The sequence below is a fragment of the Mus caroli genome, unplaced genomic scaffold (genome assembly GCF_978045245.1).
Source record: "Mus caroli unplaced genomic scaffold, Mus_caroli_1 scaffold_8, whole genome shotgun sequence".
Lineage (NCBI taxonomy): Eukaryota > Metazoa > Chordata > Mammalia > Rodentia > Muridae > Mus > Mus caroli.
Genome location: NW_028227263.1, coordinates 56342151 through 56370142, shown reverse-complemented (window position 1 = coordinate 56370142; position 27992 = coordinate 56342151). Strand labels below are relative to the sequence as shown.

Below are 27992 nucleotides of genomic sequence, written 5' to 3'. Positions count from 1 at the left end.
TACAATTTGTTACTAGTGTTTAACTAGTGATTCCTTATGTAGTCTAGATATTAATTCCACACTTGATGTATAGTTGACAAAGACCTCCTCATCTGTTAGTAATCTCTTTATTCTACTAATCAATGTATGTGCGATGCAGAAGATTTTAAATTTGATGTGATGCCGCTGTCAATCTTGGTATTCTTTCTTGAGCAACTGAAGTACTTTTCGGTACTTGCCTGTAGGTATCTATGTGTATTAGTTTTATTGCTGTGACAGAATAGCCGACAAAAGACCTTAAAGCAGGAGGGCTTTATTTGGGCTATAGTTCCATCTGCCACTGAGTCTATCACTGCAGGAACATGATGGCAACAGGAACTAGAGGCAGCTGGTCACATTGTATCCACAGTCAGGAAGCGGAGCCATGAACGCTGTTGCCATGCCCCCTTTCTCTGTTTTATTCAGGTAGAGACAGACCCCAGACCATGGAACCTGGCTCACATTTAGAATAGTCTTCCCCACTTCAATTAACCAATCCTAGAAAATCTTCACAGATGTGATCAGAGAATTCCATGGTGATTTTAAATCCTGTCAAGTTGACAGTCACGATTAAGTATCACAACTAGGAAAAAGCTTAACCAAGGAAGACCACTATAATAAAAACCTTTAAAGCAATGAAGAAAAAAACTGAAGACACTAGAAGATAGACAAAAAACTCCCACGTTCTGAATTGGCAGAATTAATACTGTAAAAGTGATTCAATGAAATCTCCACCATAATTCAACGGCATTATTCACAGGAAGAAGAAAAAGAAAAATCCTAAAAATCATAAAAAGCACAAGGGATCCGAATAGCCAAACTACAATGCAGCAAGACCAGCAGAAGCTTTGGAGCTCAAGTTAGATTACAGAGTCGCAGCATCAGACGTTTTAGATAACAGTTTGAAAGATTTCAGTCATTTTTAAATTTTATGGAAAATAGATTTCTCTCTCATACAAGTCACTCTTTAACAAAGCAAATACACTACTCTAGGTGTTCCTGGGCACACAGCTCTCCTTGGAAGCGCATCTCCAATGACTCGTTTGTCAACCCCAGGTGTCTTCCACGTTGTGGTTTCAACTTCATAATTCTCTGAAGTCTTATTCATCTGGAAGTAGGAAAAGAATGTTGAACACATGTTAGAGGTTTTCAGGGCTCATTGCCCAAACCATCATCATTTTCTGTCTGTGTTCTTGGACAGACATCAGGCATTTGGCCCCAACTAATCATGATGGTGGCCAGGAAACAGTCTAACTGTGTGCTTAAGGGAAGAAAGAAACCATTTGGTCATCAGATGTTTGTACTCCTTGAAGTCATGAAGCTGGTTCAGAGTGAAGGAGATAATGCACGTTACATGCTTGGCACAGAACAAGTAATCAACACTTGAATGTTATTATTATCATCACAAATATGAATGCCGAGAGCTTGAATTAGTCTCCTTCAACTGAAGCAGAGTCCTTGCTGGAGTTCTCTGTTACAAAGAAAAGTAGGTTATATAAGGCAATCTTTTACTCATTTGGCTGCATCATTAAGTAGAAGCAGCAGCTAAAGATAAGGGAGGAATGAGTTGCTGGATGTTCAGATCAACACAGTGCCACAGGGTTCTGATTTAGAAAACAATGTCGGAGGAGAGTGAGAACAGGGAATAAGTAGGCTCTCCTTGGACCTCAAGATAGGTTTAAATGAAGTAACAACTACACAAAACCTGGTCATTTCTTTCCATGGTCTTTTCCTTTCACTTTCTTTTTGACACAGGGTCTATGCAGGTCAGACACCTTGAGCTCTTAATTCCCAAGTTCTGGAATTACAGGCATGTGCCACCATGCCAGGCCCACTTTCTTACTTTTAAGTCATAGACATTATCAGGAGCCTCAGGTCAAGCACACACTTTAACTCTCACTTGTTTTTCTCCTCTCTTCCTACTTCAAGACTTTTTTAAGGTCTAAGAACAGGCCAGGGATGATGGTACATGTCTGTAATCTTAACACTAAGAAATCTGGAGCTAGAGGAACATGAGTTTGTGGCTAGCCTGGGATAAACAGTAAGTTTAAGGCCATGTTGGGCTACAGAATAAGAGCTTATCTCAAAATAAGATAACAAAACATGGACGCCTACAAATACAATTTTATTCTACCAAAGTCTAAGAATTGAAACCATGCTTATCGTGTACATTATAATATCCAAAACAACCTAGAATGCTGTCTACAGAGAAGATCTATTTGTTGAGTGAATTTAATTTATATTGTCAGTTGTTTCAATTATTGACTAAATGGTCTATATATAGTAATAGAAAAAAAATGAGTTCCTAAATCTTGTTTCTGACACTTAGAATCTGAGGAACTTAGGGAGGTTACTTTATTGGGCTTGTTTGTATTGCTGTGTTAGATAAGCACAATACTTTTTGCAATTATTATAAGAATTACATGAAAAAGTTTTGTTGTATTTGTAGTTGATAGAAGGCATTAAACACTGTTTATTCTTCCTCCTGGACTCCAGGACTCTATTCAACACACACACACACACACACACACACAAACACACACACACATTTATATTTAGTGGGGACTAACATATGCTATTCACATAGTTTCCTTCTGTTTGGGGACTATTCATTGTAAATCAAACTTGCCATCAAGTTGGACTGAAATAGAGAACGATAAGTTTGCACAGAACTACTGAGTTCATCATTAGACCAGGATAGAGCATTTAAATTTGTGCCTGACCCACAATAAATGTTCAATACATAGTTTTTGAAAGAATGGATTAATAAAATACTGAGTAAGGATGATACCTCAGACAGATATTATAGGATAATTATACAATGGACACAATATATTAATAGAAAGTCGGGAAAATTTTATCAAATGGAAGATTTGCAGTGATGGTCTATCTAAATAAGTTGTGTTTTCATTCATGCAGCCAACTATCATTACGCTGTAAATCTGATGTACACCAGCTGTAACGTAGCTTGAGGATATGTATCAGTTGCTTTTTTTATCACTAAGACAAAATACCCGACCAAAGTACCTCGTGAAAGGACTGTCGTTCCGGGTTTCAGAGTATCTCAGCCCATTCATCAATAGTGGGGAGATATGCAGAGTGGCACTGTGTTCGTGGGAACATGTAGCAGAGCTCGTAACATGACCGATCAAACAGAAAGCACACAGCAGGACCAGAAGGAGTAGGTCAGGCTATAACCCTCAAAGGAATACCTCCATCATACAGGCCCCACAACCTCCCAAAATAGTACTACCAATTCAGGACCAGGTATTTATTTATTTTAAAAAGTTTATTATTTAAAAATTACTTATAGGGGCCCATGTGTCTGTGTGTCTGTGTGTGTATATATATATATATATATATATATATATATATATATATATATGCATCTGTCTTCAGAGGCCAGGAGAGAACACTACATGCCCTGGAGCTGGAATTTGAGATGGCTATGATTTAACCCAGTTCCTGGGAACTGAACTCAGGTTCTCAGCAAGAACAGCAAATGTTCTTAACACTGGGCCCTCTCTACAGCCCCAGGAATAGGCACATGATTCTGTAGGAGGCAGTCTAGATTGAAACCACAAGCCTCTCTTTTTTTCCCCTCCCCATGTTAGTGCAGTAAAGCAACTGAAGAACTAAATACAGAATACTATCAGTAGCAAAAGGAGATTCATACCCATTAGGATGTACACCAAGATGGTATTTCTAAGTGTAGTAGGCAGCATACAGTAGGAGAATAGAAACAGATGAGGTCCAGTAAGTAAGTAAACAGATGAGGTCAGAGGTAGATCCTAAAGAGTCCTGTTGCCATGGCACAGAGACCTGAAGCTTCTAGGACAGTGACAGTGAAGTTTGCTTTACTTTTGGTTGCTATAGCAGAAGACTGCAGATTGGATAATTTTTGTTTGTTTGTTTTGAGACACGGTCTCCTTACATAGCCCTGGCTCTCCTGAAACTATGTTCAGGCTGGCTTCATCCTCACAGAGATCCACCTGTCTCTGCCTTCTAAGCACTGGACTTAAAGGTGCATTATCACCACGCATAACCACCACCATCACCCCCATCACCACCACCACCACCACCATCATCACCACCTCCATCACCACTACCTCTCCCATTACCATCACCATCACAACTACCACCACAACCAGCACCAGCACCAGCACCAGCACCAGCTCAGACTGGGTAACTTTTTTGTTTTTGTTTTTCAAGATAGGGTTTCTCTGTGTAGACCAGGCTGGCCTCAAATTCAGAGATCAGCCTTCCTCTGCCTCCCAAGTGTTATAATTAAAGGTAAGTGCTGCTGCCACCACAACCCACAGAACTGGTTAATTTTTAATAAGCATACATTGATCAATTCTGGAGGCTAGGAGGTCCCTGAAATCAAGAGCTTGGTTATTTTAGAGCACAAGGCAAAGAGAAAAAGAGAAAAGAGTAGGAACTTCAAATACTTTTATAGTTATTATAGTTATTATTAATCCATGTATGATTTCAATGCTTCCCATTAGGCCACATCTTAGCACTCTTTAAGATTAAAATTCAACATATTAATTGGTGGTATGGGGGTAGGGCATGGGTGGGCACATTGTGGAGACACAATCTTTAGAGAGTTCCTAGACAATTTTAGTGCAAAAACAATCCCACTATAGGTCCAGAAACTATTAACTGGATAGTTGGTTAAACATTGATAAAGAAATTAGCTATGAAATTAGTAGAATAGTTTGAGAATAAAAGAAATTATAACGGATTAAAACTTGCACACACATGTGAGTCACGTGAACATGCATACATGAGTACACACTGCAAACAAAAACCAACCAAAAAAAAATCCCTGGTCATTCCACTGCCTGATAAACACAGGGTACCAAACTACAAATGGAATGCAGATGCACCAAAGGGAGTTTTACAGTTTTGTGAATTTTCAAGCTGATGTGACAAGAATGAAACCTGCAGGCTTAATAAGAATTGTGAGTTCTTGCCAAAATCACCGTGCTTCAGAATGGCGTGTGAGATAGAAAGGGAATGTGAAGAGACCACAGAATTCCCCATACCACACACAATTTTAAACATCTATTAGCTTTTCATCCGTTGAGAGTTAACAGATTTAAGCACAGTATTCTAGATTTGGTTGGCAGATGGTGTACACAGATTTTGAGTACGCTCGAATCTCATTTGAAACTAGCAAGATTACATAGAACCATGATGGTAACTTAACATTCACAGAGAATCTAAAATTTATCCCTAACTCTTGAGTTAAATGTGGAGCTCTAGTAACATTTAAAAAGGCTTTGTTAATAGATGTTCTGGATTTCATAGATCTGAGTCTCGGGATGTAATACTGTTCTAAAATGCCTACAGGGCAGAGTCAATATCTTTCCATGGAAATCTGGCTCACACAAGAGGAGAAAAGAGGCCAAAGGGAAGAAAGGCTAAACCAGGGGAGATCGCAGGTACTGATGTCTGACTCTGAACGGGACTTCTCCTTTTACCGAGCTGTCTCACTTCCTTCTATGGTGTGGACCTTTAATCTCGCTGGTTGTCAGCCTTGTAGGGTCAAGTTAATCACTGTTGACATCACCCTACTACTTCCCTTTTCAAATTCCACTGAAGCTATGTGTTTCCTGTCGTATTTGACACCGCAGAGAATGAATACCGGGCTGGCTTCTATCTAAATTTAGACTGGCAGGAACGTGGCGACTTTTAGTAAGTCGAGATAAACAAAACTAGGTGACGTTTCCAACACTCTCAAGGAAGACGAGGGGGTGCAAAAAAAAAAAAAAAAAAAAAAAAGCCCAAAAGCCCTGTTACTAAAAAGGAGAGCTGGGTGCATTTGAAGAGGCCTGTGTGTAGGCTCAGAGAGAGACTGGCTGGAGCCGTTTTCTTTAAGGCAGGAGGAGGGCCCTGGGGTCGGCGCCAAATTGAGCGAGGCGAAGCCCCGGAGCCCAGGCACCTCCAGTTCGGGGTGAAAACTACGCACAGGCAGCAGCTGCCTCACCTCTTTGTCAAGCCCACGGCGTCAGCCTCTGACACGAGGGCGGGCGTCCTCGCCTCGGGGGTGAAAGAGGGGCGCAGCGGGCCGCCCCTCCCCCCCGCCCCCCTACGACACGCGGGGCCCTGCCTCGGGCGACCTGTTGGCAGGGCGCGTCACGTGACGCGGCGGGCCGCGCCGTCCCCCGCGGGCCGGCCTCCTGTTGCGCCCGCCGGGCGGGTTCCACCACGTAGCGCGCGGGCGCCGCCCCGCTCTTCCCTCGCCGGAGCGAGGGAGGGGGGCGCGCCGGAGAGGAAAGGGAAGGGAGAAGGGGCGGGAGGAAGCGAGCAGGGGGCGGAACCCGAGTCACGTGACCCAGGGGCAGCCCGGAAAGCTCCGAGGAGGAGCCTGGCGCCGCCATTTTCCTGCAGCTGCCTGGCCCTCTTGCCCGGTCGGGCTCCAGCTGACCAGGGAAGGGGTGGGCCGAGGCTGAGGCTGAGGCGCGGGACCCGGGAGTGGCCCCGACTTGGTGTGGGAGCCCGTCGGGGGAACACGCGAGCCGGGGCTCTCGGAGCGGGTGGCGGCGCGCGGCCCTGAGCCCCGCCCCAGGCCGGCAGGCGGGCCGGGAGCCGGTGGGGGTAGGGGGTGCGGTGGGGGGTGGGGACCCTCGGGCGCTTGGGGGTCCCAGGCCCCGCCGGCTGCGGAGCGGAAGGGGTGGCGGACGAGCCGCAGAGATGTCTGGCCAGAGCCTGACGGACCGAATCACCGCGGCCCAGCACAGTGTCACTGGCTCCGCGGTATCTAAGACAGTATGCAAGGCCACGACCCACGAGATCATGGGCCCCAAGAAAAAGCACCTGGACTGTGAGTGAAGACCCCCCCACCCCCCGCATCCTCTCCCGACCCCTCTCCATCGTCCTCCTCTCCCTCTTGGGCTGCCTCTTCCCTCCCTGCGTCTTATCTGCACGATGGTTCCTGTGCCTGGTCGAGCTGTGTGTTCTTTTCTGCTCCCATCACACCTGCCTTTAACGGCCTCTGCTCTTCTCTCAAAAGAGAAGAAAAAAAATGTGACAAGCCATTGCGCCCCCAGAGATCCCCAGAGACCCTCGCCTCCTAGCCTCCGGCACCACCAAGCCCATCGCGCTCCACCAACTTGCCTCCCACCCAGCTCCTCACCCAGACTCCTCTCCCAGCTACTGCAGCCGTTTTGCCCTTCCATCCCACCGGTCCCGTACCTCTTAGCAGCCGTCGGCTCAGTGTCTCCCCGGCTAATGTCTCCAGGACTCACGCTCACCGCCCCATTGTTCCATTAGCTTTTTAAATTTCCTTTCTTTCTTTTCTTTTTTCGGATTTCCGTACTAACTCTGCTTGGTGGGCCCAGATTTCTGTCACTTCTCGGCCCTTGAAGTGTTTTTTTTTCCCCCTTCCATTTCTTTGTGGTTTCCTTTTCTACCTTTCTATCTACCTTTTCGGTCATCTTTGCCTTTCTAGCTTCCGTTAAGTTCCTTTGACTTCTTGTCACCTCCTTCTTTCAATACTATGCCCAGTTCCTCGGCTTTTATTCCATTTACGCTTGTGGGGAGTAGAAACAAAGGAATTCAGTGTGGTGTGGGGAAGGCTTTGTGGGAAGTTACTATTTTTATTTGCCATCATTATATTGTCTGAGTTTTGAAGTTGTGTGTTGTGAATGTTCTACCTCCCCCTTTTGTAATCCATATGAGGATATGGATAAGGGCTTTGCTGGTTTTGGTATCAGTTCCTGGAACTGTTAACATTGGTGGTTTGGATTTATAAGCTTGAGTGTGATGTGTAGCGGTTCGAAATGGGTCAATATATTTAAGTACAAATAATCAGGTTTGGAAACGTTTTAATTTATGCTAGTTGTATTTTGGATAAGTATCTTGCTTAAGCGGCATAATGTAACTCCAGCATAAACTTAGGTACAGTTAATAGAGCGGACTCCTCCCAGTTGCTTTCTAACCTAGGAGCCACCTGTAAAACCACCTCCTTTTTCTTGTTGCTCCTTTGCCCTAGGGTACAAAGCTCAGTGGATCAGTCAGTCAGTGGAATGTTTCAGGAAAAAATAGGGATATCGAAAGGATAGTAAATTCTCTTTTTAAATGACTCCCGGACACATTAGCCAAACTGACTTTCATCATACATGAAAGTTGCTTTGCCCTGTGAAGCAAGAGTGAGCTTGTCCTGAAAAGGGAATTCGCTGTAAGGAATCTTGTTTCTCACTTGGACTTTGGCTGTGAGGTTTGCACTTGGAAAAAAAAAAAAATACGGCGGTGTGAATTCTAAGATACACTGCTCATGAAGTGCTGTTAGAACAAGTTGTTGCCACAGACAAACCCATTATTCATTGTGATTTGTTTCCTGGATGTGGAAGTTTCATAAAAGTCATCATTTTGGTTGGCTGTGGTACTCAGACAGGCTGCTTTTTAACCGACCCTTGTTTAGAAAAGTGGAAGGTATATTTAAATGGTGACTCCACTATAAACATTCTTTAGGGTATTGTGAATAAATTATAAATGGGTTTTGAAAATATATACTTGGAGAGATGCTTTTGTTTACATTCTTTTGAAAGACTACCCATGGGATCCTTTTTTCCATGGATCCAATTCCAGGCTTGTCTCAAAATTTGTCTGTGTAGCCCAAGCTGGCCTTGAACTTGAGACAGAGACCATAGTTCTTCCTCAGCCCTCCACAATGCTGGGTTGGTTCTGTGGTACCAAACCCTACTGTTTTAGTGTCATTGCTGTTTGCGGGTTTTCATTTGTTTTTGTTGGTGGGGAGGGGGCAAAAGATACTTGGTAATCTGTGAAATGTTCTTTAACTCAAAGTGGTAAATCGTAGCAGATACAGCATTGAAATGTTCTTTATAAAGGGGACATCTTCAATTGCAGCAATGCTTATTGAAAAGTGTTGCAAGAATGGGTGGAGAAGGTAGAAGGTAGGTTGTTGGTTCGTTTTTCTTTTTCTTTTTTCCTTTTTTCCCTTTTTTAGGTTAGAAGCAAAGGTGGTTTTTAACTAGTTAGTGACCTTTGTCAATATTATAGATTGGAACTAGTTGGTGTTTAAGGATAACCTAACTTTTTCTCTTCTGTCTACAAACTCCCATACTTTTAGAGCTTGAGTTTACTTGGTAATGTTTTTTTTTATATAGTTTATTAAAAATAAGGTGCCTCTTCTTTTTCTTAATGAGGTTTTAAACGAATGATGATACTATTTTTCTTTTATTGTAAGCTGTTTTTCTCTAATACTTTAGAAAAATCTCATTAATGAATGGGTTCTAGCCCTCCCTTCACACTTCAGCATGTTTTGAAAAGTTATCCAGAGACAAGTTTTGGTGTTAATCTCAGGCTATATATAATAGAGAAATGCATCATTTCAAGTAATTTTTGCTCCTTTGAGTAATTTTTGGCTCTTTAAGAATTTTTCTTAGTTTTGAAAGCTTAGTTTTCTTATGCCTTTTAATATCTTCAACTACTAACGTCTCCTTCTTTGAACTGAGTAAGAAACAATTTCATCTTTAAAATGGTAGCATTTAACAAAAATATGCCTAGTAATTTAGCATGTGGAAGTGGCTTTTGTGTACTTCTCTGACAAGATTTTTCCATATTAGGAAGTGATTATTGTCCATAAATTATGAGTCAATTCATACTACATTTAATGCTTATTGAAGACTTTTTGCTTATAAGTATTAATGCATAACAGTATTTTAATGTTCCTACTGTTAAACTTGACAGATTTTCATTTAAATCCAGGCTTCTAATGGCCATTTATAATCAAGATAGAAGAGCACAACCCTTAAAATTTCAGATACAGCTATCTTCCCACCCAGATCCATAGCTGTTCAAATCCTTTGTATAAAGTGTATAGTGTTAGCACACAACCTCCACACCCTCCCATATATCTTAAAAGCATTTCCACATTACTTTATACCTGTATGATGTAAATGCCCTGTAAACAGTTGTAGTGTATTGTCCAGGGAACAATGACAATAAAATGAGTAATTGAGATGTTTTTGATCTGATGTTGTGGGACCCATGTAAACAGAGGGCCAACTGTACTACCTGTATTAAAACAAGAGAGCTGACGTTCATCCTTTGTAGCAAGCTGTTCTGTTTGTAGTTAACCAAATGAATTCTAAAACACTTTGGTGCACGCCTTTAATCCCAGCACTCGGGAGGCAGAGGCAGGTGGATTTCTGAGTTCAAGGCCAGCCTGGTCTACAAAGTGAGTTCCAGGACAGCTAGGGCTACACAGAGAAAACCAACAAAACAAAACAAAAAACATAGTTGGTCAATATGTTTCTTAAGTTTGTTGTATATCTCTCTTATGTGGATAATTTTGGAAAGCATCTTTTAGTTTAAAGGTGAGAAATAAAACACTTCATGGTGACTAGGCTATTTTCTCATGTTTTGAACGCTTAGGTTGGCCTGGAAATCTATGTATCCTGTGTTGGCCTTGAACCCACAATCTTGCCTGAGAGGTGGGATTGATGACAAGCATGTACCTCTATGACTGCTTGCAGAACATTTTCACGAAATACATTGATAGCTGAAAATACTGTGTAAAAATTTTAGTTATCAAAATCGATTTAATTTACAATAGTAGGGATGGAGTCTAGGGCCTTATACATGCTGGGCAAATGTTCTACCACTGAGTTATATACTCAGCTCTTTTCTTTCTTTCTTTTTTTTTTTTTTGAGGCAGGGTGGTCTTGAATTTTCTTTGAATCAAGACCTTGAACTTGATTCTGCCTTAGCTTTCTGTGTATTATGACCATAGGCCTGTGGCACCAGGCCCAGTGTTTTGCTGTAGTTTACTTTGTGTTTACTTTGATATTGACCATTATTTAGAATATTTAAATGAAAGTTTACAATAATTCATAGAAAGTTGCACATTTATTTAGTTTCAAAGTGCTTAAATTCACTATTTTTTGTTTGTTTGTTTTTAAAAAGTTTCTTGGGAAGAGGTTGGATGGAGTCCTCGCTGAAGAGGTGTCCTTAGACTTCCTGTTCCTTTGGCGGTTAAAGCGGCATTTCCGTTACTTTGTGTTCGTTCATTGTGTTCCTAGTTGAAGTGCTTTATATATTTCTTTAGAGAATTGGAATTTTGAGTATGCCCTTTTAGAATTTTCTATGTCCATTATGTATATTGTTCTTTTCATGAAGAATTGTTCACTTAGTTTTGACTAGTGAATTTATTAAAAAACTTATTGATAAACCTAAACTTTTGCATTGAAAATTAAATTTAGAGTTGTGATTTGCTGGATTTTTGTCGTAATGCTAAGGATTTCTCATATATTTGTATGTAGTTGGTGTATAGTTTTTGGGCTTATGCCTTGTTTTGTTTATTCTTATTTATTTGAAACAGGGTCTCAGGTAGACCAGGCTAGCCTCAAGCTCACAATGTAAACTGGTGATGACCTTAACCTTCTAGTCCTCCTGCCTGTACTTCTCAAGTGCTAGGATTATGGGCATGTGCCACCATGACCTTAACTGATTTTCTTTTTTTGATGAATATTTTGGGTCCATTGTATGCTGGAGACCTTTACATTTATTAACTAGTATTTTTCTTTTAATAACTTAATGTGAGAGGCTTTGTTTTTGTACAAGCTCTCATCCAGGAAGTGGTAGACTGGAAGTTGAGCTCAAGTCTAGGATTAGAATATGCTAAGGTTTCAGTGACTTTTTACATAATTTTCTATCCCAGAAAATGAGTACTTCTTAGAGCACTATTCAGTTCATAGGGTCAAAGATTTCTCATATAGTTACATATTCCCACACGTCTTTTATTATCAAAAACTCTATTTAAAGTGCTACTTGTGTATAAATGATAAACCTATTTTAATACATTACCCAAAGGAAGCAGTAACATTAGGATTCATTTTTGCTTTTGTACATTCTATAGGTTTGGGTAAATATCTGCATATATCCACTATTACATCATCATAAAACTTAATTTGACTGTCCTGAAAAGTTTTGTGGTTTTCCAAAACCCCTTGAAGCCTCTGATCTTTTTCTGTCTTCTTAAGCTTTCCTTGTTCCAGAAAGCCATGTGATTGGGATCTTCCATAAACTAGGTAGCCTTTTCACATTGGGTTTTTCACCCAGTATCAAACACTTCAGATGATCCTGTCTTTCCATGACTGCACACAGCCAGCCCATTTCCTTTAAACACTGAATATCACTCTGTTGTGTCTACCATGATTATTTGTCCATTCTCCTACTGAAGCTATCTTGTTCTGTCCAACTTCTGCCGATTATGATTTAACCTTTCATCAGCATCCTCTCTGTGTTACAGTATGTTTTGTTATGTGGGAGACTGCTAAACCATTTCCCAGAGTCACCTCATCACTTTTTATTTCTATCAGTAATGAATGAGAACTCCTATTCACATCCTGTCGTGCATTTGATATGTGTTTCATTCTGGATTTGCCCACCCTTTAGGTGGGTGGTAGGGTTCATACGTGTGTCTTACCAGGATGGTTCTTCATATTCTTGATTGCTATTTGTGGATCTTTGATGAGGTTTCTTCTGTTAAAGTCTGTAACCATTCCTAAAAGTCAGATTGTTTTCTTACTGCATTTTAAGAGGTGATTTTTGTTTTTGTTATTTGTATATTTTGGATAGTTGACTTTTCTCACATCTTTTCCAAATACTGTATCTGTGTCTAGTCTTTTTTTGTCTCTTGACAGTGTCTTCCAGAAAGCAGAAGACTTTAGTTTCAATGTAGTCTAGAGCAGCAGTTCTTACCTGTGGGTTGTTGACCCCTTTAGGGGTTTGAATGATTTTTCCATAGGGGGTCACATATCAGATATCCAGTATATTAGATATTTACATTACAATTAGTATCAAAATTACAGTTATGAAGTAGTAATGAAATAATTGATGGCTGGAGGTTAGCACACCATGAGGAACTGTATTAAAGGGTTGTATGCAGCTTTAGAAAGGTTGGGAGCCATTGGTCTAGATTATCACTACTTGGATTAGTTCTTCAGTGTTGTTTCTAAAATTAATCACCAAACCCAAAGTCATTTGGATTACTCCCCATATTGTCTTCCCAAAACCTTGTTTTGTATTTTTCATCTGGTTTTGTAATAATTTTGTGTATATTTCTGTGAAAGGTGTAAGGCCTGTGTCATTCATGGGCTCTTTTACATAGGTATGTTCATTTTTTTCTCATTGCATAGACCTGGGCTAGCCCGGTTCTTCAGGTATGAACCAAGGACACCTGTGAATATCTATAACCTTCAGCAAGTTTGTGAGGTCAAAATTTGGTATCCATATTTTAAGGTACAGCTTCCCTTCTCTATTCTGAGTTTCCCAGAAGCTTTGTGCTGTGTAATTATTGCAGCAGGTTGAATGTATTAGCTAACCATAAAAGCTTGACTCTTGGGGCTGTTGAGATCACTCAGCAGGTGAGAGAACTGCCTGCTCTTCGGAAGGTCCTGAGTTCAAATCCCAGCAACCACATGGTGGCTCACAACCACCCGTAATGAGATCTGACGCCCTCTTCTGGTGTGTCTGAAGTCAGCTACAGTGTACTTATGTAGAATAATAAATCTTTGGGCTGGAGCAAGCAGGGACTGAGTGAGCGGAGTCGACTGGAGCGAGCAGAGGTCCTAAAAATTCAATTCCTAGCAACCACATGAAGGCTCTCAACCTTGAAGCTACAGTGTACTCACATACAACCTGTACACAGCTACAGTGTACTCATACATAAAATAAATACATAAATCTTTAAAGAAAAAAAAAGAACTTGAGCCTCTGTCCAACTGTTCTTCTAGATTTTAAATACAGTTTTCATAAAACTTGTTAATACAATGAGTAGAGTTTGTTGTTTCTAAATGAATAAATTTAAAACTCAGTTTTAAGTTCTGACAGTAAATACTGACAGAAATCTCATAAAAAATGTTGTTTTAGAGTCCCAGTTTTTATGAGTAAAAGTACCAAGACTAAAAGACATACTTCTGGGAAGGCTATTAGGGAGGAGTAAAAGTTATTTCAGGAGGAACTTGATGTGCAAAAGATTTTTAAGAAAGATTTGTTATTTTTATTTATGTATGTCTGGGTCTGAATATAAATGCAGTGCCACAGAGGCCAGAGGCTTTGATTTCCCATTGAAGTCATAGGTAATTGTAAGATGTCTGGCACGACAACGGGACTCTTACTGCTCTGAAAGAGCAATAAGCACTTTCTTTTTTAAAAACTATTTTACTGCATTTTTTTTTTTTTTTTTTTTTTTTTTGTGGAATCTAAGCTCAGAATCTCATGTAAATGGTTCACCAAGTAAGCACTCTTAATCCCTGAGCCATCTCTCCAACACATTTCCTACCATCTATAAAGTTTATGTTATGGCAGCCAGACTTGCGTGGCTTATGTGAAAAGTTTTCTTTGTAGACCAGGGATTTCTGTTTCATTTTTGTTTCTTGGCTTTTATGTATCCCTTCAGTAACATACTCAGCAGCTCTCTGAGTGTTCAGTAAATAGCGAGTGAGCATATATTTTCCATTATGGATCAGACTAAATCATGAAAAGTCTGAGGAAACAGCAGAGAGATCTGTTTCAACACTCTAAGAACGTTTCCTTATGACAGTTTACTTGTAGTAAAGTCAATTGTAGTTCTCTGATGGAACATCATTAAGACATTGTAACATGGGGCTGGTGAGATGGCTCAGTGGGTAAGAGCACCCGACTGCTCTTCCGAAGGTCCAGAGTTCAAATCCCAGCAACCACATGGTGGCTCACAACCATCCTTAACGAGATCTGGTGCCCTCTTCTGGAGTGTCTGAAGACAGCTACAGTGTACTTACATATAATAAATAAATAAATCTTTAAAAAAAAAAAAAGACATTGTAACATACTGCTGTGGGTTTCTTTGACCTCAGAAGCCCTTAAGAGAATTATTTTAGTTTAGTTGTTGGTTGGTGATGACAGAGTAACAGTGTAATTAGGAAAACTTTGATTATGACTGTTCAGTTTGAAGGAAGTATTAAAATGCACATCTTGAAGGCTGTTCTTGAAAGTAGAAGTGCAATTCTAACTATAAATAAAGTAGGACCTGAAACTAGAGCTGAAATGTTTGAGTCTCTTCAAGGAGGTACTAATCACATTGGCCTCCAAGATAACAACTATGTGGCAATGTCTCATCTATCTATCTATCTGCCTAGCTATTAATTTATTTGATATAACAAAGGAGAAATAAACAGTTGTCAGATAGAAATGAAAAATTGAAATTTGAGGTAAGGATTAGGAGAGGTAGTGATGTTAGTAAAAATATCACTATATCTGGAACCTTAAGTGTTTGCCAGGGATTGATGGAAAGTTTTCTCTGAAACCTGGGAATTCTAATCTTAGAAATGTGCTAGAAACTGTAGCATCAACTTATTACTTGAAAGAGTTGTAGGGGGCCAAATATTCCTCAAGAATAGTTCTTCCAAGAACTAGTCCATGGTTTACAATTGGCTTTCCTAGCTACAGATCGCAGGTTTGCTTTGCAGGTGTCTTCACAGGATATGGTCAGTTGTTCTATTTTAGTGACTATAATGGCAGTGTGTGTGTGTGTGTGTGTGTGAGAGAGAGAGAGAGAGAGAGAGAGAGAGAGAGAGAGAGGTGGGGTGGGGAGAGAGGAATTAGATATAGTACTTCAACTGTATACCAACAAATAGTAGGGAATGTTTATATAGAGTATTGATAAAACTTTGATATACTTCAGGTTGTTTAAAAATTTTTCATTTACTCATTGTATTAAGTAATTTAAAGTTATGTTTATATATAACTAGTTCTAAGGTGGCATGAAGGGGATTGTGAAGCAGTGTGCTTCCCCCCAACCCCTACACCGTATGTATATATTTATGTCTCAGATATTGTATTTACACATTTTAAGTTGAGAGAGAATTTTGTAATTGTTAAATTGAGACACAGTTCACATTGCCTACTGCTTACTGTTTCAAAGTGTTCAGTGGTGTGTGTTGTATATTCATGATATGTATGTGCCCATCACTATTATCTAGCTCTAGAACATTTTCCATTCCCCTACCAAAAAAATGTTAATAATCATTCCTAGTTTCTTCAGCCCTACCACAACCAGGAATCTGTAGTGTCTGCTCTAGGCATTTCATGTTAGTAAAATCTTAGCATATGATCTTTGCTTCACGCATAGTGCTTTGAAGGTTCATCCTTGGTATAGTAGTAACAGGTTAAGAGAATCTAAAGAAGGTTGAAGGTCTTTTTTTTTTTTAACTACCTTTTGTGCTCAACATGAAGTCCAGTTATACTACCTCAGTGTAATATGGAAATAGATTTTTTTTTTAATGTTAACCTATAGTACTGGCTATAGTTTTTTGATGGATGAATGGAATTATTTGTCTCAAGCATTCTCTCAGTTGGATGGACCACTTGATCAGTATGTTTTTAGATTGAGTTATGTCTTTTTTAATTGCCTGGAGGTAAAACATCAATAAATAATGATTTTGGTCATACAGAAATGTCTTGTACTGCCCTCTAATGATAACTTTTCATATCTCAGAGTTTGTTTTTGTTTTTTTAGTAGCTCTTGTAATTATATGTATGGAAAGGATCCCCATGCATCTTCTTTAAACATGTGAAATGTTTAAAATGCAGCATGGGACAAATACGCAATAAAAGATGCTGACTGGGTCACGTCAGGGTGAGGGTTTCCATGAAGTAATAGTAGTGCTTTCCGATCTTACGAAATGAAGAGAGAGAGATTGCTAAAGTAATAGTGTTTGCTCTGTTAATGATTTGTTTAAACAGTTTCTTTTCAGACTCAAGTACATTTTTATTCTGCTTTGAGAGTAAAGGAATGATGGTAACAGGGAAATAAATATTTGGATTTAGTTCATGTAAAACTAGGGCAGTTTGACACAAAAGTATTTATTCCAGAGCCTGCCTTTTGCTGGTGTATTTGATTTTAAACAGTTTGTCAGTAAAGTCCTTCAGCTTTTCTGCTTTCTAGGATTATGGGCTTATCTAGTTGTTAAAAATGGATTCTAGATAGTCACTGGTTTTAAATTTTTGGTTCTTTCCAATAGTTTGTATCTTGTGGTAGGATATATGACTTTATTTACTAAATGCTTGTGTGCTGTGATATAAAGTATTAGTAAAAACATTTAAAGTGTAGAAGTACTAGAAGAACTGAAGGCTGGACCCTCAGTATGCTGCTGTGCGTGGTAGTGGGAGTCTTCTGACCGCCTGCCTCAGCTGTATACTTCCTCTCCTGATTTCCATGCTGGTTTAGAAGGCAGACTTGTGGGTTCATCCTTGAATGAGAGTATTTTTCCTGAAGAAGGGTCAGATGACAAAATGAGACTTATTTAGTGGCATTTTAATGAAAGTTTCTAGAAACGTTGATATTGAAAGAAAAAAGTTTTCTTTTGTGCAACGTTTTACTGTATCCTAGGCTGACCTGGACCCCAGCAGTCTTTCTCACCTCTTGGGATTACAGGTGTGAACTACTGTGCCTACCTTTGAGTTACTATTGAGCAGGACTTATGCCAGTCTTGAATAGAATGGGGGTGATCACGGTTTAAGAAAGAGCATAGCAATGTGACTTTTTCCTTACCTTAAAAGGACCATGAGTGCTAAACAGTCAAGTAATTGAGGTACATGCATATAATTCGTGTGTGAAATTTCAAAGTAAGAGGTAGGAATTAAATCTAAAGGAGGTTGGTGACACACAGAGGAGGGGACCAGAATTTAAAGGATATAGTGATTTTGCAGAAGGATAGAAAGTTCTTTTTAAACTAGCATCTGCAGTGACATGAGGTAAGAAAGAGCTTTGTAGTGCTGGGGGAGGGTGGTAACTTACCTGTACAAAGCCTTGGGTTTGGAGACGTTGCTAGATGAGGCTGGAGAGGAGCCTTAAAGGTGTTGTTACTTTGGTAGGCTTTGTCTTCAACCTTTACTTCACTGACCTTCATCTTAGAGCGCCTCTCCCTTTACTGTTATTAAATGCCAGTGCCATGAAGCCAGGGAATGGTTTTGGAGGGCCTCTAAATGTATGAATGGACATAAACTCACTAGATGATAGTAAATTCTAAATATTTTAGGAGGTTTTCTTTGATTTGATTTAACTATTTTGATACATTTGTAAACGGTCAGTCATTCTTAATGTTTTAAGAGCTGAGTCTACCAAATGAGGCTTATAGTTTGGTAGGAATTAATAAACTCCTTAGTAATTACATATTGACTGTCTACTATTTATATGCCCAGGTTACTCTGTGGAGATTATTGGCAAATCTAGAAGTAAAAGTGCTGACTGGGTCTTTAATCTAGTAAGGAAAATGACATATACACATAATAGTATTACCAGGCAATCTAAGAGAGATACTAATTCAGTGATACTTAGAATCAGAGGGGAGGCATTGCCTTTAATAGGTGAGGCAACTGGGCCTTCAGTGATGAGTAATGAGGAACAATAGGAATTCCATGCAGCAGAAAAGAATGTATAGACATGTAGGTAGGAAGACTGCAGCAGTGTTTATGTTAACAGGTGCTTTGTTGAGAAGTGGGATTCTAAGGGTCAAAATATAGCTGAAGTCATTGACTTAAGGCCAGATTGTGGAAGGAGTTGAATTTTAACAACACACCTTTCTTCAGAGGTTATTGCCCAGGAGTTTTGGTCAGATTGTACTGTTGTTGGAGCTACTGTGTATTCTCTTTTGCCAGTATGAAGACAGGAAAGAAGACTTTGCTTGCTTTGAAAGCTAAATGTTATCTTCTACTTTTGCTTACTAGAAGCGTAAGTTACTAGATTGTGACCTCGAGCCTTTGTTTTTTGTTTCTTTGAGACAGAACTATGTAGCTGAAGTTGGCCTGCTAATTTTTATATTTAGCCCAGTCTGGCCTCAGACTCCTGAATATTGGAATTATAGGCGGCTCCTCTAAGCTAGACTATTTCGTTTTGAGACAGAGTTTTTCACTGTTTGCCCAAGCAGGTCTCAACTTTGGGATTTCCCCTTCCTCAGCCTTCCAAGTGTTAGAATAACTATCACAACTCTGGGCCAGAGTTTTACACTTTGACTAGTTCCAATGTCTGTACTTATATAGTATTATTTTATTACATTATTGTACTACAAACTATCGTTTAAATTTTTATGTTACTTTATTATTATAGATTATTAATAATAATACAGTGCTAAGTACTCCGGTTTGAGGGGTATTTGTCTTTCAGGTGAATGGGATCTCATTGAAGAACAACAGAAGGCTTAATGTAGATCTAATTTAGACCTAAATTTACATCCCTCCCTCCCTCCCTCCCTCCCTCCCTCCCTCCCTTCCTTCTGTTTCGTTTTTTTTTTTTTTTTTTGACTAGGTTTTAGTATGTAGCCCACATACCTGTTTCCTGAGTGTTGAGTTTAAAGGCATGTACCACTATGTCAAGCTAAAAGTTTGTTAAAAGTTTAAGAAAACTTCAGTGTTACACAGAGTTGGATGAAATAAGTTTAGTTAAAATACAGTGTACACAGAGTTGGAGAATAATTCAGATTTGGGTTGTTATTTCTTTGTGTTTTGCATTGACATGTAGTAGCATACTTATAAAAACCTCTAAAAAAATTGTTTAACAATCTTGTTCTGGTTTATAAAGGTGGTACATGCCTTTAATCCTAGCACCCAGGAGGCAGAGGCAGTCAGATTTTTAGGAGTTCAAGGCCATCCTGGTCTAGAGTTCCAGGACATTGACAGCTATATAGTTAGACCCTGTCTCAACTCCTCACTCTTAAAAAAAAAGAAAGAATACATGGACATTTATCCATTTAATTTACTTATCTTGGAGTGCTGGAGTTTGAACCCAGAGCCTCATTGCATACTAGGCAAACATTCCTACTTCCATGATATATCCCTAGCCTTAACTTTCTTATTTTGGGTCAGAGTACATTTATTTTCAGATGATAATAAAGAACCTTGACTGGAAGTCTGGAGAAACCCCTTATCTAGCTCACAGAAAACTTTCAGAGACTGGGGAATAAAGGACTTGTCAACAAATAATGATTTCTATAAGTATGTAAAGTTCTATTTGGGAATAGCAACTTCAAGAGGGAACTCACCTTGTGGAGTATTGGTGCTAGCCTTCTCTCTGCATGACCTTAGAAAATCAGCTTGCTTATTTTCTAAATTGCCTTTTTCTCTGCTATTCTGTGATGCTAAATTTGTGCTTCTTTAGCTTTTTTGTTATTGGCTTTGACAATTACCATCATAACTTTTGAAAACTACAGTCAAGAAACTTTGTCTACTTAGCTCTTCCCTTATTTCCCACAAGTTTTCAGTCCCATGTACTAATATATTATTACTTAAAAAAACAATGAGAGCTTGTATGTCATGCAACTATTGACATTTTTTATGTGATTTTGTTTTTAGGAAAAAATGGCTAACAAAATGTGAAATTTCTTGTACCTTTATTGAAAACATGTAACTAATATATATGATAGAAGGCTTCCTATCAGCCTCTTCAAATATATGTCATGTTTGCTTTTAAAGTTTTCACTTCAGGTTTGTCATAGGATCTCTTTATTTGTGCGTTAGGTTGGAAGCCTTTGTTCAGTGAAGCACAGCTGTCTAGGTGGGACCCACATGAGCAGCCATGAGTAGCAACTGCAATAAGGTTGCTCCCCATGCTTCTACTGGAAGATTTTTATTTTTATTTTATACTCACTGCACCTATTCCTGAAAATAGGGACTTTTTGTTTGCTTCTGTATCTCTTGAACTAAGAATATTAATGCCTGTTGTATAAAAGTATTTTTTTGTGATTTTTTTTTTTGAGAATATTAATGCCTGTTGTATAAAAGTATTTTTTGTAAAATTTTGTTTTGTTTTGTTTTTCGAGACAAGGTTTCTCTGTTTAGCCCTGGCTGTCCTGGATTTAATGTGTTTTATGTTGCGCTTTGGTTTTGATAAAGGTCCTCATGTAGTTGAGGCTAACATTGAACCCCTCATCTTCCTGGTTTTGCATCTTGAGTGTTGAGATTACAGGAGTGCTCTACCACATCTGCTTTTAATGTACCTTTGATGACGACAGTGGGTTTGGTGTACTGGGCTAGTGAACCTTTCGGTGAACAGTTTTTAAGTGTTAACTTGTTCTTGAATAAAATTAATGTTTTAATGTTGAAAACAGTTAATGTGATATTGATCTTAAGTTGGTTCACTTGTCAGTTCAGAGAATTTATACCAGAATTAGTTTATATTTTAATTAGGAAAAGGTAAAGGTGTTAGTAGCAGTGCTTGTAACTATTTTCATAGACGAAATGAGGTACAGTGAGTAATTTTCCTGTATTTTTGGCTTTATCATAATAGAACAGTTGAGAGTGTTATCAGAAGTGTCATTAACCAGTTGCTAGGTTCTTGCCATAGCCTTATTTTATGTTTTATTTTGCTTAACACAACTATAGGGATATTACATTTGTTACTATTAAGAATTTTTAGTTGCTTGTTGAAAGGACTGCTGCTTTTGTGTGTGTGTTTATACATTTTCTTCTTTATACTAGAATTCTACAGTAGATCAGGGCTGCATTTAGAAAGTATGTAATTGTATGCATAGGTTTGGACTGAAATCTCTGTGTAGCTGGGATAACTGCTAGTAGGAGATGAAAGGAGTTTGTGTTTACTTGCAGTGAGTGATTTACTAGTTCTTGTGAGACTCTCATGCTGCCTGTGGTGTTAAGAAGTAAATTGCACAGCTAGGTTAGTTGATTTGGTATTTCCCCTTCCCTTTGGTTTTTGTTTGGTTTTGGTCCTCTAAGTGATTGACAATTAAATACACAACTTCCTGGTGTAGTTTATATAATCTTTAATCATGTACAGTTTGTAGTTATACTTAGAAAATTTGCCTTTTAACATTTGCTTGCTTCCAGTTTGTTTTTAGATTACATCTTTGGGAAGGAAGGGGAGGAATTTGGTAGCATTTCTGTGAGGTTAGTAGAATAGGAAACTGATTTCAAGTGGTAGTTGCTAATGTTATTTCAGGTGAGCTGCCTAGGGGAATTTGGGCTTTTATTTATAAGGCCAGTGAGTACACTGGAGGTTACTTTTTTTTTTTTTCTTTTTTCTTGAGATGGAGTCTCATGTAGTTCAGGTTTGCTCATTTGGGGCTTGAGACACAGTCTTACAATATAGACCATGCCGGTCTGGAACTCACTGTGTAACCCAGGTGACCTTCAACTCTTTGGCAATGTTCTCTACTCAGCAGCCTAAGCCCTAGGATTGCAGGTCTGTGCTCACATGTCTGGCCAAAACTAATAAAAAGAAGAAACTAAATGGCTGAGATAGCTGAAACACAATGATCAAGAATGAATTTAGAATTTGTTTCTAGATCTTTTACTCATCTGTTAGGTTACAGACCCGTTACATTGTAGTACAGTCATGTCCCATGGAGCTGAATGACATGTGCTTGAGAGAGCCAGGAAACCCTACAGCTGAACTGTAAGAGTGGAGAAATTATGTCTTCATTACTACTGAAGCAGAGATGGAGTAGCACTTAGGACAGACTATTAAGAGAGTGAAGCTCACTAGTGAGACTCCAAAGACTGCTAACTGGGACAGATGAACTTTAAAGGATGATGTCATAGGAAGGTCTAAAAATAGACAGTTTCTCACTTGCCAGTTATAGTCATTCTAAAAGGTGGTGTCCAACAGCAGCAGTGAAAAGATAAGCTGGTTCATGTGCTCCAGTGTTTGTCAAGTTTAAGGAAGGCTCAACTAGAAAAGTAGTATTTCCCGTAGTAGCATATTAGTTGAGCATAAGATTTATTTGAGGATCCTTTGATAAAATTACACTGGAAGTTAAATATTGGTATTGTAAAACGACAGAAGAAAGGTAGTTAAGGTTTTTAAAGGTGGCTAGCTCTCTATACTACTTAAGGTTTACATTATTTCCTCATGATAAGCCAACAAAAACCATAATATCCTTTCAGAAATTTAACAGACTTTTCAAATGTCATCCATAGATTGAATTTAGTTTTTGAAACTATCACGTGGCATCTATTTGGTTACAGATACTTAAATGAAAGAAGCAACTGCTTTTAGTCTTGAGGCTTTTATTATTAGCATTACTGCAGCTGTTAACTGTGCTTGGTACACATGTGAGCCAAATAAAAGGACAGTGAGGCATTAAGTATGATGTATTCTTAAGCTATCTTCCTTCCCTCTCTCCCTCCTTCCTTCCCTCCTTCTCTCTCTCCTCTCTCCCTCTCCTCCCAGCCTCCTTACCTACCATCCCTCACTCTTTCCTTCCCTCCTCTCTCTTTCCCTCCTCCCCTCCCCTCCCTTCTTCTTTCCTTCCCATTCCTCCTTTCTTGACAGAGCCTCATTATGTTGTCCTGGCTAGCATATGCTCACTCTGTAGACCAGATTGGCTATCATAGATACTTGCCTGCTTCTGCCTCTCAAGGGCTGGAATTAAGGTGTGTCCCTGTTCCCTGCACTTATTTTCATATTTTTTCAGTAGCACAAGCATGCTTATCAAGATTCCTTGTATTGAGGTGTACTTGACGTCTACAAGCTCATAATTAACAGTCGATGGGTAAAATGCTACTGTCTTTCAAATTTTAATAGAAGAAGTCATCTAATACTGCTTTTAAAAACATATTAAGTCCTGTAATTTCTTATTCTAGTATATTGGGTTGATGGGTTGATAGTTTTTACATAGTGAATTGAATAAATAATATTATTTTCAGTGATCAAATTTTGTTTGTATATATTTTGAAATAGTGTGGTGTCCTTCCTCCCACACAAACTATTTTTGGAGGGTAATGTTTGAAGATCTCTTGTAGCCCAGGCTACCTTTGAATTTGTTTTGTAACTAAACCTGGCTTCCAACTTTTTGATCCTTCTGCCTCCACTTTCAGAGTGCTGGTATTACAGATGTGCACCATTGTCTAGTGTATGTGGTGCTAGAGTTTGAAGCCAGAGCTTTGTGCATAATAGGAAAGCACTCAACTGAGCTTATCCTCAGTCCAACAAATATTTTTTGATGATCAAAACTTGTATATTTAAGCAGACATTTTTTCCTCTTTAGTTCATGTTATTTGAGTATAATTTTCATGGAATTTCTAAGTTTAAAAAATCAGCTTAATTTGGGCAGCTTTTAAGACAAAGTACATGATATTTTATAATGCCTTTTTAGAAAGTTAAGGCCAGCCTAGTCTACATAGTGAGTTCTAGGATGGCCAGGGCTTCATAAAAAAACCCTGTCTCAACCACCCTAGTCCCCATCACCCCCAAAAGAAAAGAAAGGAAAGGAATTTTTTTAAATGTTGAGTAGGTGGATATGGGTCTTATAATCAGAAGAAGAATTAATGTGGTTATAATATGTGTGAGAATGGGGATTTTACACTACTGTTTAATTTCATCTTGTAGAAATTAAAAGACTCAAGTGTTAACTCATTTGGAAAAATTCTTAAGCTTTATTTTATAGTGATTTATTAGCAGTGTGCTCATGCTTCTTCTTGTGGAGTTAGTTCAGAACTTACAGCCATGGAGACAGGCTACTTTCTGCTTCAGATTTCTAGCTGTCATTTAGCACCTTGAAAGTTCTTCTAAAGGTAGTTTTACTTTCTTAGTGGTCTTGGTGCCTGTTTGCCACAGTACAGTAATACTTGATGAAGTGTTTTAAGTAGATGCTGTTGATTTTGACTCACTTAAGGTTCACTAAATGTGTGGCAAATATTGAGTTTCTACTGTTTGTATTTACAATTTGAAATCCAGAGGCATTGTAAAATCATGTAGAGAAGATACAGTTCAGGGTCATTTATTTCACTTTGGCAAAGATGGGATGCCTCCATACTAACTGCTCTATGAAGTTGACTTTCATAGGCACGGCCCACTAGTACGTGCTGAGATAGCTTTATCTACTTTTTATCTAGGACTCTTTTCATTACTGTCATGTGAAAATAGAAACCTCCTCCAGATAAACCCCATCTCTGTACTATGTAACTAGCAAATACTGCCTGCTGCCTGTATTTGTTTTCTCTCCACTAATCCATAAACTCCTGATTATCTCCCCCTACCCATGTATAAACTACACTGAGGTGGAGGTTTTGTCTGTCAACTCTTCTGTAGTCCTAAGAAATTGGTCAGTTATTCCATATTGTGAATATGTGTAGAATAAATGGGATTTCTGTTTCTTCTGAGGTTTGCAAAGCTTTTGGGAGGTAGACCATAAAGATTTTCCTTTTCCTAGTTGGACTGGGGTTGGGGGTATGGACTAGTGTTTGTGTTTTCTCCGTGAGGGAGATAGGCAGAGAATTGAATTAGTCCAGTATTCTTTCTGAATAGGCAAAATAAATCATTAGAATGGGGAAGTCCTGTGAATTTCTGCTTACCTTGACTTGGTGGTTAAAAAATAACAGTGATCTGGGCACAGGAAAGAGCCTTTACTGGTTCTGCTCATTCTTCTTGGAACTCAAAAGTGGAGAGATGTGTTTTGGCTTCACCTCTGAACCCAAATATATTTATATCATCATATCAGCACATCTGCTAGATACAGTGTTCACATTGTGCAGGATAGATTCCAGAGATGTATTTAACAGAGAAGAATGCCTCTCACTTATTAAAATAAAACAGTCTGTGTATAGTTTCTTGTGGGCTTTGTTTCAGGCTGGTTTGGAACTTGCAATAATCCTACTTCTGCCCAACAAGTGTTTATGGTCTTTTTTTTTTAAGGTGTAAAAATTTTTGGACATAAATGTAAAAAATTCTAATATTTCCAACTCCCCAAAGACCTAACATTGATTTTTCTGAGAAGAAATGGTATTATCATTCGCCTGGGATTTTGCTGAAGATAGATTAGATGGTTTTCCAAGAGTACGTGAGACATAGGTGAAATCTGCTGATGGGATGAAAGGACCCAGTGGCTAGAAGAGAAGAATCATGTAAGTGCTTTAGGAAGGCTAGTGAAACCCCACAACACAGCACTCCAAGACAGAGAGCTACAAACAACCCAGGGTGGGTTGGTGGCACATCAGCTCCTTAGCTACTTTTGTGATCTTTCTCTAGGTTAAGTGATAACTAAGGTGACATAATTTTCATCCAAATTGGTTCACTTGCAAGTGAGAAGGTAGCATGGGGACAGGTAGAAACCAGGACACTTGGTTATTCACACTTTAGAACATGGTTTTCTCTAAATTGACCCAATTTCAATGAACATATTCAGGTGCTTTTTAAATTTTTACAGTAATCTGCTCTGCAGAGATTCTCAAACTTAGCTTCCTTTTTATTGTTCTTGGTGGGATTTGGAGAATTCTTTAATTGATTTTTTCTATATGATACTCCCTGGACTTAAGAGATTTAGTGGAGGTAAGGATAGTACTCATAATGTATGTTTTAATGGGATATTTTTATTGTATATATTTTGAGAATTTTACACAATGTATTTGAATCATATTACTGTCCTCCAACTTCCTCTCTAATTCCTCCCAGATTCATTCTTACCTCTCTACCTACCCCCAACTTCATGTCTTCTCTTTCTTTTAAATAACCAAACGAGTCCAGTTTGTGCTGCTCATAAACTTCTGGGTGTGGGCATCTCCTGGAGACTGGTCATCATACCAGGGGCTAATAATATATTGCCTAGGAATTGGTCTTTGTAAATTCTTGTTTTTATATGGGACTGCTTTTGAGAATACTGAGAATTAGTATCTCTGTCATCAGGTAATTTGGTGAGATTTTAGAATATAAACTTTATAGTTTGGCATATAAAATTTGAATTTCATACTGCTTGATACTTAAAATGTTTTCTTTCCTATAGGACAGATTGTAATTCTGAAACTTCAAATCTTCAAAGAAGAGAGGAAAACACCTTTTGCTTTATCATGGATTTATTATTATCCTCTGATCTTATGTTAATGCTTTCATTTTGGTTTTCTTATTCCATTTAAATAAATATTTTTAAATTCTTACATTAGGTGATGGGTTTTTATTCTATTAACATTTTGATTTTGCATTTTCTGATAAATTGAAAACTGGCATAGAAATCTTTTGAGGCAATACTTGTAAAAAATAAGGTTTCTGTGTATTTCTTATTTGTAATTTGTGTCAGGGTATGTAGGTTTGGAAATCATTACTCTAAAGGACATGGAAAATAGAGCCCTAACCTCAAAGTTAAAGAGCCTGAACTCTTCTTGCCAATGTCTGCCACCCAGTGGTAGGCATGCAGAGTCCAGCAGAACACAGAGGAGAAAGAAGCTCTGTATCAAGAGTGCTCACACAGTAATCAGAGGCAATTTGATAATGTGAGGATTGGGGCTCTGACTTGAGCCTATAGTCAATACTTGATACTTGATATTTTGAAAGTATATATTTTTCTGTATAGCATCTTCATAACAAACCTTTGCTTTTGTTGTAAGATTTTTTTTTTAATTTATGATAGATTAGTAGGTGAAAAGACCAACAAAATAATGGATAATTTTAAGAGACAATAAGTTAACCTGATTTGAAGAAATAGTTTTTTATTTCAATTTTAAAAGGAAAGGCAATTACAGAATGGCTTTCCATTAACTTAAATAATTTATCTTGCACTTTTACATTGAAGTATGTAGAGTTCTATAGATTTGGCTGTGCCTAGCTGTGATCGGCCAGCTCTTAGTGTATAATATCTCAGGGTGGCTTTTTGTACCTTTTCTCCATATAGACATATCTTTAACTATTCCTATTTGACTTCTTCTTTTTTCTGCTCTAAATGAAAGGGAGATCAGTTATTTCTCAGCTAGCTAGACATCTTTTTTGGAAGCACTTCTTTTGTCCTAGTATTGAGATACAGACTTTGTCATTACGGTGTTTGATACTGTGTCACTGTAGTGACTCTAGGAATGTGGAGTATTGTAAACATGACACAATGATTGCGAAGTTGTTAACAGGGTTCTTTCAGATGATCTCTGCACCAGGCCTTAGACTGCTTAGAATATTGCTACTTTCTGCACACATCTTCATTTATTGAATTGTTGGAGACTGAGTGCAGGGAGGGCTTCACGTGTACGAG

At 38.7% G+C, this 27992-nt stretch overlaps 1 protein-coding gene and 1 long non-coding RNA gene across 15 annotated transcripts in view; one reads left to right on the top strand and one right to left on the bottom strand.

Moving 5' to 3' along the window:
- Positions 1–276: 276 nt before the first annotated feature.
- LOC115031519 (uncharacterized) lies at positions 277–6424 on the bottom strand. The gene is made up of 2 exons (XR_003837163.2): positions 6014–6424; positions 277–1126 (listed from the first exon to the last, which is right to left on the bottom strand). It is a non-coding gene; the product is annotated as an uncharacterized LOC115031519 (long non-coding RNA).
- A 29-nt stretch (positions 6425–6453) lies between these two features.
- The window catches only part of Picalm (phosphatidylinositol binding clathrin assembly protein), an 82358-nt gene continuing 60819 nt past the window's right edge, over positions 6454–27992 (top strand). For 12 of the 14 annotated variants that reach the window (XM_029479510.2, XM_029479508.2, XM_029479509.2 and 9 more), the window contains exon 1: positions 6635–6850. In XM_029479510.2, the coding sequence (XP_029335370.1) occupies positions 6721–6850 (130 nt within the window). In that variant the 5' untranslated portion in view covers positions 6635–6720. Of the gene's footprint in view, positions 6851–27992 lie in introns of all 14 variants that reach the window. The other 2 variants (XM_029479506.2, XM_029479502.2) reach the window with 1 other exon arrangement.